The sequence below is a fragment of the Lagopus leucura genome, unplaced genomic scaffold (assembly GCF_019238085.1).
Source record: "Lagopus leucura isolate 7727_CA_CO unplaced genomic scaffold, USGS_WTPT01 Super-Scaffold_73, whole genome shotgun sequence".
Taxonomy (NCBI): Eukaryota; Metazoa; Chordata; class Aves; order Galliformes; family Phasianidae; genus Lagopus; species Lagopus leucura.
This window is the reverse complement of record NW_024962252.1, coordinates 102,609,647-102,624,271: the sequence shown is the minus strand read 5'-3', so window position 1 is coordinate 102,624,271 and position 14,625 is coordinate 102,609,647. Positions and strand designations below refer to the sequence as shown.

General features: G+C 34.2%; 1 protein-coding gene across 1 annotated transcript in view; it reads left to right on the top strand.

The window, feature by feature from the left end:
* The window catches only part of USP34 (ubiquitin specific peptidase 34), a 122,846-nt gene that overhangs the window by 86,621 nt on the left and 21,600 nt on the right, over positions 1–14,625 (top strand). Inside the window, exons 39-55 of the mRNA XM_042875357.1 lie at positions 610–876; positions 965–1,021; positions 1,116–1,193; positions 1,939–2,033; positions 3,467–3,639; positions 4,180–4,333; positions 5,334–5,412; positions 6,850–6,903; positions 6,994–7,089; positions 8,631–8,695; positions 8,791–8,866; positions 8,966–9,013; positions 9,686–9,751; positions 11,088–11,168; positions 12,271–12,356; positions 13,109–13,277; positions 13,362–13,436. Coding sequence (XP_042731291.1) covers positions 610–876; positions 965–1,021; positions 1,116–1,193; positions 1,939–2,033; positions 3,467–3,639; positions 4,180–4,333; positions 5,334–5,412; positions 6,850–6,903; positions 6,994–7,089; positions 8,631–8,695; positions 8,791–8,866; positions 8,966–9,013; positions 9,686–9,751; positions 11,088–11,168; positions 12,271–12,356; positions 13,109–13,277; positions 13,362–13,436 — 1,719 coding nt within the window. The remainder of the gene's footprint in view (positions 1–609; positions 877–964; positions 1,022–1,115; positions 1,194–1,938; positions 2,034–3,466; positions 3,640–4,179; positions 4,334–5,333; positions 5,413–6,849; positions 6,904–6,993; positions 7,090–8,630; positions 8,696–8,790; positions 8,867–8,965; positions 9,014–9,685; positions 9,752–11,087; positions 11,169–12,270; positions 12,357–13,108; positions 13,278–13,361; positions 13,437–14,625) is intronic.

The following is a 14,625-nucleotide window of genomic DNA, read 5'->3' as shown; positions in this document are numbered from 1 at the left end:
GTTGCTCTTCCTCATTCTGCTTTGTCTACTGATGCCATTACTCCATCGTACATGGCTAGATTGCTGAGGATTTATTATTTATATCTTTACAAAGGACTTAGTTTGAACCTGGTAATATTAACAGGAAACACCGTATGGCCACATGTGATTTAACAAAAATAATAGGTCTGTCAGGTTTGCAAGGATAATAATCTGCTGTAATTTGGTTCTGTATCTGCAGCATGCAAGACATTGGAATGGGTAATGCATTATAGAACAACTGTTTGGAATTCAAGTTTTTTTCTCTAACTGATCTCTTGCACTGGGTAACTAGATGTAGTTTGTATTATGGAAACAGCTGAATGAGAATTAAACATCTGTCAAGATCTAAGTCCAGTGTTCTGAAATCCATAGGTACTGTCTGATGCTTATAGTACCATTTATTGTATCTGAGCAGATAGGTAAAGACCTGAACGTGCCGTGTCTTCAGTCTGGATTTTTTAATGGTGACTTCCTTTATTAAGTATTTTAGATTATATTTTACTGATACTATTTTTATTAATAATGAATATCATAATGATGATAGTTTAAAATTGTTTTACCATTTGTCAGATGCATTTAAACGTTTAGATAACTTTGTTGTCTATGAGATGTACACTGACATTTGTATGCATGTGTTTGGTATATCTGTGTAATGTGAAAGTACGAGGATTTGTGGTTGATTTGTTTAATATTTTTTTTTACCTAAAGGAAAGTGAATGTAAAGCATATAATCCACGGCCTTTTTGTAAAACTTATACCATGGATAAGCAGCCACTGAACACTGGAGAGCAAAAAGATATGACTGAATTCTTCACTGACCTGATCACAAAAATAGAAGAGATGTCTCCAGAACTGGTGAGTTATTGAGAGGTAGCAAAAGAGCACTTAAAAAGTTACGGATTTGTTCAAATATCCTTGACAGATTTTATTAATTCATTCACAGAAAAACACAGTGAAAAGTTTGTTTGGAGGTGTTATCACAAACAATGTTGTTTCCTTGGTAAGTAATCTTTCCCTGTCCATATGTTTTCAAGATACTTTTAGCCTCTCAATACAGTTATTTCATGTGTTGCTCTTGCATTGCTGTGATTTAGGACTGTGAACATGTAAGCCAGACTGCTGAAGAGTTCTATACAGTAAGATGCCAGGTAGCAGATATGAAGAATATTTACGTAAGTAATGTCAGGTTCAGATGGATTAAAATAGATGGCAAGTGTAAAAGCGTAATAGAAAACTTCATATTGGACATGTGGATGATTTCTTTTTCTGTGCTGTAGTTTAGGTGTTTCTAGGTTGATATGAGGAGGTGATTCAGTCAAATTGTTTCATGTGTTCAGTGCAGTGTGCTCATGGAATGGAATAAAGACTGTGTTACTGGCAATACTTTCTTCTGTGTTTGAAAAATGTATGAGAATTGTAAATGTCAAAAGATTTTATTAGTATGTTCTGTTTATTAAGCTAATTGAGAATTTATACTCAATATTTATTGAGTATATTTATATATACTATATATATTATATATTATATTTAATATTTATATATTAATCTTAGGTTATTGGGGTTTTTAAATAACTATTTTAATCCTTACACTTGGAATTTGGAGTTAGAGCACCTGAATTCTTTGGGAAAGCTCAGAATATTGAGTACCATTTATTTGAATTTTCTCCTGAAATTTGTATTTGGGTTTTGAGGAACTGATCTTCCATAATAATGTCATACTCTTCAGAAAAGTTCAGTCGCATGCTTTTTCTTCTTCCTTTTTTGTTGCATATGATGAGTTTATTTCATGACTTGTGGATATGTTGATTAAACTTGCTTTAAGACTAGGAGAGAGGTTTTGAAAAGCAGGCCACGTAAGCACAAGAGATAATATCTGAAATAAACATAACCTCCTTCTGAATTTGTTGTTATATGTAGGAATCTCTTGATGAAGTAACTATTAAAGATACCTTGGAAGGTGATAACATGTATACCTGTTCTCATTGTGGGAAAAAAGTGCGGGCTGAAAAAAGGTAAGATTAAGAAAAATAGTCCTAATGTTTCTTTTTAGTAAATTGCAGAGATTACCATTCCTGTTAGATTAATTCTTCAGATGAAACAGACTGTGGTTTCACTCATTTTACTAATGTGAAGGCCTGTAAGGATGTGGTCCTTGTGCAAAATGAGAACGAACCTAAGAAATCAAATTTTCAAAACAGAGGCATCTTATAAGATGATCTGCTAGACAGCAAAATGTTCAAGACCTTTGTGGAATAGAATGAGATTACTGGAAGTGTATGCTCAGGAAATATTAAATGACTGCTTTGTGACTTGCAAAAGCTCTAGGCCAGAACTCCCAGCATTGTGTCTAATTGGCTGAGGGGGAAGAAAAGGAGCTCAAAGTGTTTGCAGGTTATACTCTAAAATACATCAGAAAAGTATGAAGTGTATCCAAAGAATTGTTTTTTAAAAGCAGCAATACGAGACTGTTAGAATATTACAAAATCCAAGGGTATGGGCTTATCAAAAGAAAAACTCTCTAGGGGAGATTTAGACATGAGATAAGAAACAAGTTTTGTACAATAAGGGCTCTGGAGCAGGTTGACCAGAGAGGTGGTGGATGCCCGTTCTTGGAGATACTCAGGATCAGACTGAACGGAGCTCTGAGCAACATGATGGAACTGCATGTGTCTCTGTTCATTGCAAGGAAGTTGGACTAGATGATCTTTAAAGGGTGTCTTCCAACTCAAACTGTTCTATTATTCTAAATATGTCAAATCAGTAACTTGTAAATCTTTTCCAATTTTTAGAAGATGAATTATTTCAGCATTTCTTGTTGAAAAGTGTTTGTGTTATTCATTATGCAGGATAACTGCAAGTTTCATAGTAGCCCTGTATTTCTTAGTTTAAAACAGGTATTCTAAAATGTATAAAAAATTTTTACAGTCTACTAATGAACAGGGAGATAAAAATGTTGCCTTGTCCTTTTACTGCAACTAACAAAATTTAATTCTTCGAGATGAAAAAACTCGTAGTTGATTTTGTAGCTGTTATAAAGTGAAAGTGACCTGCTTAGAAATCAGTAATGAAAAGTTTATGAGGTATAATAGAAGGTACGTTCTTTGTTGAAACTTGTCAGTGGCAGGATAGTAATTCTATCTGGTAGGGAGATTTGCACTGCTAAATTCCTTCATGGCTCCTTTTACTATATTGTTTTAGAAAACACACAGTGAGCAAATTCAATCCCTTTTCCAAGGCACAGTGCTAAATGAAATTGTTCAGTAAGCTCAATTTGACATTTCTGCTGCCAGTTACTGCCCTACTGTAAGGCGTTAAAATTGCTGAACTTTATATGTACGTGATTTTCTTAACAGATTTCCAATTTCATGTTTGAAATAAATGTGTTGAAAATCTTTGTGGAAATACAGTTCAACCAACTAAATCACAACTGCTTTAAATCATTTAGGGCATGTTTTAAGAAACTACCTCGTATCTTAAGCTTCAACACTATGAGATATACATTTAATATGGTAACTATGATGAAGGAGAAAGTGAACACTCATTTTTCATTCCCTCTGCGTTTGGATATGACACCTTATACTGAAGATTTCCTCATGGGAAAAAATGACAGGAAAGAAGGTATGCCTCCTACAATTGTAATGTTTGTGGACAATTGAGATGTTTTAAAAGAAAATCAGAAGTTTTTTTATTGACCTATATTCTGAAAGGCACACATTTTCTTTAGTACAAAAAGACTGGTTAATTATTTTTGCTTTCGTGTGCAGTTCAGTTTGAACTATTAAGTTCAGTTTTAAAATACGGGGTGGTTACAAATATATGTGCTCAGTTTATTACTGGCCTATTTTGATTTTTCAGAGTAATGGTTGAACTTCAGGAAAGGGCTGACTGATACCGTTGTAATCATGGTGTGCGAACTTGTTAGTTCCAATCTCTTTAGTATAGTGATGCTTTGCAAAAAAACCCTTGTTTTTAAAGCTCCTTTAAAACAAGGAGCTGAGATCTATACTCTTTGTTCTGGATATGGATTTTCTGGCTGTCATTGTACCCTGCTGAAAGGTTAGGACGAGTTTTAAGTTAATTGCGGGACATGTTTATGTAAGATACTAACATGGAAACTCATATGCTTAGGAAATAATACTCGGTGTTGTATTACTTAAGGTTTTAAGGAAGACGGTGAATATTTGAAAGAAACAGAGAGTTATGAGTATGATCTCATCGGTGTAACAGTTCATACAGGAACAGCAGATGGTGGACATTATTACAGTTTCATCAGAGATATAGTAAATCCCCATGCTTACAAAAACAACAAATGGTGAGTTATGCAAAGCTAAATTTCATTGTTTTGTATGTTGAAGTAATTAAAAATTATTGACTTTGTCAACGGTGTCCTATGTGGTGTGGGTCTTTTCAAGAGCACAAGTTTTTAGAATTTGCTAGGTATTTGTATACTGATTTACATATACATGTTTGTGTGCTGTAGTGGAAGCAACTGTGGTGATCCTTGGCCACAGGCAGCAAGAGAATACCAGGCTAGGGCTTGCAATATAGCCAGTGCTTGGTTTTTCACATGAGTATCAATGACTATTTTGTCTATTTCAGTGTGTGTGAACAGTAAGATTTAATAGATAACCCTTCATGATAAAAGGGGTTACCTCTGAATGTATAGCAGTATTAATGATTGCAGTCTTTGTTCCTTTTAATTTTGTCCATTTTCTGTAGTTTAAAACAACAATTTTAATTTTTCTTCCCTTTAAACTCGCTGCATCTTGTATGGAAGATGCTTATGTTCATATCTCAGACTCTCAGCTGCGGCCCTGCAACAAAAGACGAGACTTCTTCTTTTCCTGTTCTCTTTAATAACTGGCTGGAACATTTTTTGAAAAATTTCCAGACGGTGGCTGATGTCTGCTCAAAAGGCTATCCATAATTCTGTACAGTCTTTCTTCGCCACCTTCTATTAGAGTTATACTGATAAATTCTATGATTCTCTTCTTTTTATTTCCATTTTGCTCAATCTAAAAAAGTAAGGGCAAATTTTGACTGCGTGAGAACTTTATTTCTACCAGTCATATTCGGAAAAAGTGGAAAATAATGTGTTTCTGGAGTTAAATAAATACATCTGTTGAAATACTGACTTCCTGCCCTTATTGAAAAAAGGTCACTTTGGGAATCACTTATTAGTTTGCTGTGATTTGAGCTAAGTAGTAGAAATTCCGAAAAATGCTTAACCTGAAGCATCACTTTCTTTGTTGTACTCTCATTTGCCCTGAGAAACAAACAACAGTTGTTTCAAAAGCTTGCTGTTCTTATAGGTATCTTTTCAACGATGCTGAAGTAAAACCATTTGATTCAACACAGCTTGCCTCAGAATGTTTTGGTGGAGAAATGACTGTAAGTTATGACTTCTGTCTTTGTCATGTTCAACCATTAGAATGTCTGTTCTGAGGACTTTCATGAAGTAATCTGTAGTGTTCATCTCTGGTTTGCCATCTGTTCTGGAATGTATGAGAAAATAGAAGTTTAAGCTGAGTTGTGTTAAAACTTTTGACATCTTTGTTGTGCAAGTGATACTAAGTTATGCTTGTTTATATCAGTTGTTCTTTCACTGCTGATCTCTTCAAAGGGTGTTCTTCTTTCAGAAATGAAAAACTCTGCAGAATACTTGCAGGCTAGTCATGCAAGTTCTCTCCTTTTTCTTCCCTTTCTGTATGACTGAAGTTAAACCAATAAAGGAGAAGGGTCTTAATTCCTCCCATAAATATCTTATTGAATTTGTGAATGTATTACTCATTAATCAAAATGAATTAGTGAAATCTCTCTCCAAAGAAGAGAATTTAGCTATTTCTTCTACTGTATCCACTTTTATCATATTATTTATTTGCTTGTTAAAAAAGGTGAGTATGCAGCTAATTCAGGAATTCTTCTCCAGTGTGGTTTTGTCACTCAGGCTATTAAGTGAAGGAATAGTTACTGGAAAAGCAAGGCTTTTTGTCTTTGTGTGTGCCTTGTTTCAGTAATTTCCAAATTCTTATCTGTAAACCTCTTGCAATCAGATCCTTCTTAATTAATGATAGAGCTGAAAAATCTTTTGGAATTCTGTATAGCCATACTGTTGTTTGATTGGAAAGTTTGAACTCTATTAAGTGTTTTAATATTAAGTGATTTTCAGAGTGGTGGATCCGCAAGTTTAAGTGATTTTATTTGTTCCTTTTATTGCAAGAAGATAAAATGTCTTAAGTTGGTATTTGCTTTCGGTAGTTCAAGGTTTCTTAATACAGTAACAGCTTTGTATTTTGCATCAGTTCACCACCTTTTGACATCAGCCTAAGTATTTTTACATAGTAATGCAGAGAACTGTAAAACAACACTGATTCTCAGAGTCAGCTTGAATTGATAACTTTTTAAATTAAATTTCTATATATAATTATATAAAAGCATTAATAATGCAGTTTCTTATTAAAATGGTTCAGAATCCTCTTTCCATATAAAAACAGTATGCTGAAATAAATAAATTTAAGAAAAAAATTGTTTTGATTTGGCAAAGGGATTAAATACCTTTTAGGAACCAGGAAGGAAGAGGTGTCAGTGAGATGGATAAGACAGTTGCATTGAAAAAGCCAAAATACTGCATAGCAATTTTGAAAGTCATAGTAAATAGTAGATCACAATGGAAGAAAAAAGAGAAATGACTACTTGCTGCAAGAAATAAACTGTCAGCATCACCTCTACAGCTGTCTTGAAGTAGTTCATGTGCATATTTATATGGACTGTCATTGACCAGATCATTAAAGAAGCTTGTATTTAATAATGTTACTTTCTTCTTTGCAGACAAAAACATATGATTCTGTTACTGATAAATTTATGGACTTCTCCTTTGAAAAGGTATTTCTCTTCCATATGTGTTATATGATCACATTTATACTTCCATAATTTCTCTGAAAACAAAAATTATACAGATTTTTTTTCTTAAAGACACACAGTGCTTACATGCTGTTTTACAAACGGATGGAGCTGGAAGAGGAAAATGGCAAAGACTACGAATTTGATGTTTCTTCGGAATTGCTGGAGGTACAAGTTGATTTTTTTTGACACCAATTTTAAAATGCTACAAGAAATCCTAAACAAATCAGGAATCTGAGTAAAAACATGAAAACAAATAAAATTGGAATCAGAAAAATGATGATCCTTTTATTTAGATGTAGTCCTCAGGAGAATGCTGTTGAATTGGAAGTAAATGAAAGTTCACGCTGTATATAAATTTCAGGTGCTTTCTCATTCTGTCATGTAAATTTTAATTCAAGCATCTATATTGTTCTGCTTCATATTTCTAAAAAAAAAAAAAAAAGTGAAACGCTTTTTGTTACTGTTTGGTTTTTGTGAGCTTATATCAGTGTTCCCTCAATACTTACAGCAGTACAGAAAGTATTCTCATTAACCACCATCCTTTTTATCTTACAGTTTCTCAGCAAATAACTGCTTTCAGGAAGGACATAACAGTAATTAGTTCCAAGAGTAGTTCCAGCTTTTCCTCACACTTTTTCATAGTGGGTTGTAAAGTATTGGTAGACTGCGTTTAAGGTAAAGGAGCATCAGCTAGAAAAGGTTCCTTTCTTACACATAGTCATGGAGAAGGTAGCCCAGGTATGAATAAAATGAGTAGGAGAAATGTCTTCCTGAGGTACATCTACCTGTTCTCCTTAGTGTTGAGTACTGCTCAAACTTAGGATACCTGGTTATAAATATGAGGACACTATTTATTCATGTATAGCCTGGGGAACTGGAAAAGACAGCGCAGAGGGGCAAGGTACTATACTGGGTACCTCACTGTGCTAGGTTTATCATCAGTGTGGAATTGAAAGGGATTCTTCTACTTTTTTATCACTTGAAAGGCAAATCAGATTCCCTGCATGCTCTTGTCAGAAGTATTGATATATCGTTTGTTCTGTTTAATTCTTAACTTCAAAAGATTCTTCATTGTTAGCCAAAAAATCATGACGTGTTTCTCAGTCTTCAAAGCAGTAACAGATTTTAACAGGTTTAAACTTTAAAACCATTTGAACGTGAAAAATGCTACAAACAGATTTGGTCAAAAACATCATTTCTGAGTGAGAAACAGGCATACTGTAAAAATCTCTGCTGTTAATGATGAGTCAGATTTTTACTCAGAGTTCTGATTAAGCTACTGGAATGTCAAGTTTATTTCAGTTAGTGAAACTACATATCTAAGGGAATTTTATTGTTAAGTTGTTATATGAACATAGATATCAAGATACGGTTTTGAGATGTGGTTCTTCATGAAGATGCTGGATCACTTCTGAAAAATGCATCCTAAAAATGTAATTTGGTTGGGAAAATGAGATCACAGCAAGGGAAAGATCCTGAGCTCTGTTCTGCAGTCAGAGAGCAGGCAGAACTACTGTGTGGTGTAGTGTAAACAGAACAACTTTGAACAAGTCCTTTGAAATAGAATAAATTATTCTAAAAATAATTTTTCATTTAAAAAATACTGATTTCTTATCCACAGGAAACATTTAAATATTCTTAGAATCAGTCTTAATGTAGTGAAATAAACTGCTTTCTTGTATCTGATGTTAGCATTTTTTCTTCAGTGGATATGGCATGATAACATGCAGTTTCTTCAAGACAAGAACATTTTTGAACATACATATTTTGGGTAAGTTTTCTTTAAAAATGTAATATTAATGCTTCTTTTCTTCTTGCAGATTTTCATTATTTTTTAAAATTAACAAATAAAATTACTGACTCTAGGTTTATGTGGCATTTGTGTAGTAGCATCCCAAGCACGCTACCAGATCCAAAAGCAGTTTCCCTGATGACAGCAAAGGTAAATACTTCAAAAGTTTATTTTGCTTATTTAAAATGAATACCATTTATATTTTAATTTGGGTATTCTGTGATTAATGGTTCTTTTTTCCTCCCACAGTTAAGCACTTCTTTTGTACTAGAGACATTTATTCATTCAAAGGAAAAGGTATTCTGTTTACTTGTAAATTCTTTTGGAGTAGATGCATGAACATACTGAAAAGTGTACTTTTTCACTGTAAAAGTGTGATACTGAGATGTACTGAGTACAGTGGACAAAAAATGTTTAAAGACTGTCATTCAACACATTTTATTATAAACAAAATGTGTAACATAATTAACACTGCACGGTGGAAGAATGTGTGATCTGGATTTAGGTTACTTTGCCTCAGCAAAGCATTGGGAGCAACAGACCTTGTGTTCTTTTCATTTCTAAATTCATAGATGATTCATGATTTAGCAAGTACTTGTTAAAGTCTGATGTAGAGGACATTGTTTGTCACTGAACAGCAGTTGTAAACGCTAGTTACAACTAGTGTAGTTAGCAGCAAGGAAACTTTATTCTGAACTACTTTTATTCTCAGTAGGCTTTTAATTTTCTCGTCTGTGTTTTATGACATATTACTAATTCTAGAGTGCCTCACATTGTAAGAATGAGATTCCAATATGATGACAAAATGGAAATATGTGGATAGTTAAGCATTGTGTGACTTACATTGGTTTCAATATGTATAGTGGTTTGTAGCTGCATGCATGTATGCTATATGCTTAAAATTCAGTGTTCTAACTGAGTGTTTAGAGATTTTTAAGTTAAAGATTTTTTCTGTATTTCTTTTTACAGCCTACAATGCTTCAGTGGATTGAGCTTTTAACAAAGCAGTTTAATAACAGTCAGGCAGCTTGTGAAGTAAGTGACTTAGAACTCAGCAAAGTACAAGCCAACTTTCTATGTATTGTTTAACTTTCCTGGAGATTCATATCTCTGGAATGTTTTGGACTATGAAGTATCACAGTTGGCGTATTTGCGCACTATGAACTGAAATCCACCTCTTTGGTAATGCAGATTCTGGGGAATTACTTTTGTTTTTGGAAACCTGCAATGAGACAACAGGTCAAAATCCTTTTGTCACTGGGAAGACAGACCATGTGGTATTGCAGCTTTTGTATTTGATTATTGTATGATGTATATTGTATAATAAAGAGGCATTAAAATGAATTTGGAAAGACAGAGTAAATCTTAGTGAGTAGAGTGGAAGGAAGTGGAACTGAATCCAGGGGGATGTGATGAAAGGCTGCAGCATCATAGAGGCTTAAAAGGGAGTTAAAAGCAGGTATTTGTCAGATGTAGGTGGAAATTTATGCAATGCCCTTCTTAAAAAACTGAGGCTCTTCAACTCAATGTGTTAATATATATGTGTTATATATATATAATCTTTAGGAAAAAAAAATGCAGAAGCTGACTGAAGAGAGTTTGGGCAAAAGTGCGGAGGAAAAATGAGAAACCACAGACAAAGAATTCACTAATTCACTGTGGTGGTGAAAACTGTTTTTGAGATACTGGAAGAAAGTTTGTGATAGATTTATTGTGATAGTTTGAATATAGGAAGATACTAGTTGCATACTGTATCCTAGTTGCATACTTTATTCAGTATAGACAAAGTAAAATCATAGTATGATGTAGGCTTGTGATGATTAAAATGGGTGAGTAAATTTAATATAGTAAAGAATATTTGAGTGAATTTGAAATAAAATATCAGCAACTTGAATTCTTTGTTTCAAGGTTATTTTCCTGTAAATAAATTTATGGAAATCAAAGTACTATTTGCAAAGTCCAACTTTGAGTGTATCGTACTCTATTGTTATCTCTAGAAATAGTAAGACTTTTCTACATTTTAAAATGCAAAAGGGGTCTAAACCAGGAACTGTGTTCTTGTTTAAGCCTGTCCCTACTCAGCAAGATTCTTTAACTGAGTTTTTAGGAGAAGCATTTCCTTCCAGATAATTGCGTAATGGTGTGACGAACACAGGGATAAGAAGATACTGGATTTAATTTTGTTTGTTTCTGTTGATCCTTACTCCTTGTTTTGCATGCACAGAAGATGTTTACATTTCCCTTGTATTAATAATTCCTTATTCCTTAATAGTCATAACACCAGTTTTTCTTCAAACTTAGTATTTTGCAAAAAGAAGATCAGACTAGGACCAGTTTGAAACAAAACTAACAAAATATGTGTTTTCTGCAGTGGTTTTTGGATCGTATGGCAGATGATGATTGGTGGCCAATGCAGATTCTAATAAAGTGTCCCAATCAGATTGTGAGACAGGTGAGACAGAAAAAATGCTCCTAATCAGGTGATTACTTGATCAGTAAGCAGAAATGGACAAATTTTATGACAAGTACAGTGATTTGGAAAGGCTACATTAATATCTATAATTGTTGTCTTTTTCGTTCCTGTTTATGGTTTACAGGATATACTTAGCTATGGCAGTATTACTGTTTGAAGCAAAATATATTTTAATATCGTGCCATGTTTGTAGTTAGTGTCACAAAATGTCACAGCAGATACTTACTAAGATTTCTACAGCTCCCACATGATCTCTACAAAACTGAACGTTTAAAATATTTTACATTAAAATGTTTTCGTTCTGAATTGATTCAAAACCAAAGTTTAAAGATATACATTCAGAAAACTACGTACATTATGTCACAGGTTTTTGTTGTTTACCTTTCTGGAACGTTTAAAATTGAAGAATGCAAAAACACAAAACGTGTGTTAGCAGTATTTGGATATTCACAGTTAATATTAATAGTTTAACTTACACGTGTATTTACATTGTTGGTTGTTCAGGTAAGAGCTTCTGCAATTACTTTCTCACCTGAACTGTTTTAACTTTGAATTATTATTAATGTTTCCATATAGAACCATACAGAGTTTCTTTATGCGACCCATCATTAAAGCATTGTATTTCATGGATAATCACTATGCAGAATCTTAGGTGAAGCTCTAATCCTTTGTGAATTTTTATAAATGAAATGACTGGAAGGAATTTCCTTAAAACGTACGCAAAATTTCTCACTATAGATAGAGGCTGTATAAAAAAAAAATTGCTAAAAGTGTCCATAAACGTTTCAGAAAATAGAGATTGAAGAGAAAATGTTTATGAGCAGAGGTCCTAAGTCCTGTTCAAGTAGCACGCTAATATTAAAAACTGGTTTTAGGGCTTCTTAATGAGATCTGTTTATAAGAAATCAGGTTTGACTATTCTCTTAAATGAATGGAATGTGGGTGCATCAATCTCAGCTATAACCTTTGAATGAATTAGAGCTGAAAGAAGTATTAGACTGAATATTCGTTGTTGTAGATATGTATTGACACGTACGGAAAAGAATGAACATGCAGAGTTCATATATTTTATCATTTGCAGATGTTCCAGCGTTTGTGCATTCATGTGATACAGAGACTGAGACCAGTGCATGCACATCTTTATCTTCAGCCAGGGGTGGAAGACTGGTAAAATACTAACACCTGAAAACTTCTATTTATTACTTACATTACAGCAACCATTTTTTGTTTAATGAATTATTCTAAATGGTCTTGTAAGCATAAAATTGTTTGATTTCAGTTGTTTATTATTCTACCCTAAATGCTCTGATTCACTTAAAATTCTATTGTGTTTGTGGAAGCCAATACTGTAGATAGAATTTTTTAAGTATTTGTTCTGCTAGAATAGATTTTTTCAGTGTGATCTTTCTTTCATTGACAATAATAACCTGCAACTATACATCTTACTACTTACACATGAGAATCTGATAATACATTGTATTATCCAGAACAGGAAATTAAAAGTCCAATTCTGTGTTGTATAGCTAAATCAGCTGTCATCACAAAGTAGGAAAAAAAGAACAAAACAGGTTCTATTTTGTTCTGCTAATTACTGGCAAAATCATTGCTCTGTCTGCAATTATGAAGCATTTATTCTTTTTGATGCATAGTGAGAAGACAGTGCTTTTTCTTTGATGTTTTGGTTTAAGCCTGTGATCCTGTTAACTTTTTCCCAAGTAATAACTATATTGCTGCTATAAAATTCAGGATGTGGAAAGAGAGTTTTTATGTCAAAATACAGAACTCAGTTTTTTTCTGGAGATCTGAATATCGTACTAGGAGAAAGTGAAATAGTGTAGGGTTTTCTGAAAACGACTAGACTGAGGTGAATGTGTGCTCCATGCATTGCGTGAAACGTCTGACTTGGTTTCTGTTTTCAGTTCGGATGACATGGATGGTCCTGTGGAAGACATCGGCAGTCGCTCTTGTGTGACACGTTTTGTGAAGACACTCTTGTCTATTATGGAGCATGGCGTTAAGCCACACAGTAAACATCTCACAGAATACTTTGCCTTTCTTTATGAATTTGCCAAAATGGGTGAAGAGGAAGTGAGTATAGCTTTGTAGCTTTAGGAACTGTGTATGTATATCTGTGTGTGTATCTTCAAGTAATTCAACATCTGTGTATTTCAGAGCCAGTTCTTGCTTTCACTGCAAGCCATATCAACAATGGTTCACTTCTACATGGGAACTAAAGGACCTGAAAATGTAAGTTGGAATGTCTTTGATAACAAGAACTAGTCTTTCCTGTTTCGTATGTGAGATCATTGGTGCTATGTCTCTTGAACTATCTTTCAGATGTTAAAATTTTACTTCCATATTACAGTCTCTTTTCGATGTTCAGTTTTATGTTTTAAATATATACTGAATTAACTATACTATAAACCATAGTTGTCTATGGTTCTATATTTAATATAGAAATAAAAATTAAGAAGAATCTATTAAAATTGCACTCATGACTCTATTAATAACAGATGGTTGCATATTTTTGGTAGAACTCTGACTTACAAACTTGCATTTTTTCTTAAATACAGCACCATACCACTCTCTGTAGTGATTCAGCCTTGCTTTTGCATTTGTAAATACTATTTAGCTTGTGAGTATTTAAACGTGAAACATTAGATATTTACCTGATTTGACTCATGCAGATTTATTAAGGTGTTTTAGAAGGGGAGACCTCATGGTGGCCTTCCAGTACTTAAATGGAGCTTCTGAACAGAAGGGAAATCGATTTTCTACATGAGTAGAGAGTGATGGACAGGACAAGAGAGGAAGAGAATAGAGATTTGGATTAGATGCCAAGGGAAAAATTTTCCACTCAGAAGGTGGTGAGATGCTGGCCCATAGAAGCTGTGGATCTCTGTCTTTGGAGGTGTTTAAGGCCAGGTTGGATGGGGCCTCACACATCTTGATCTACTGCCTGATATTTAGTGGTTGGCAACCCTGCCTGCAGCAGTGGGGTTGGAACTAAATGATCTTTGAGATCCCTTCCAACCTAAGCTATTTTATGAATGAAAGATGACAGTGTATGTAAAAACAACAACCCAATGGATAAGCAATTGGTTGAAAGGCCACAGACAGAGGGTGGTGGTCAATGGCTCTATGTCCAGGTGGAGGCCGGTAACAAGTGGTGTCCCCCAAGGGTCTGTCTTGGGACTGGTGCTCTTTAACATCTTTATTAATGACATCGATGAGGGAATTGAGTGCACCCTCAGCAAGTTTGCTGATGACACCAAGCTGAGTGGTGCGGTTGATACGGTGGAAGGAAGGGATGCCATTCAGAGGGACCTCGACAGGCTGGAAAGCTGGGCTCGGGTGAACCTAATGAGGTTCAACACGGCAAAGTGCAAGGTTTTGCATTTGGGCCGGAAGAACCCCAGGCACCTGTACAGGCTGG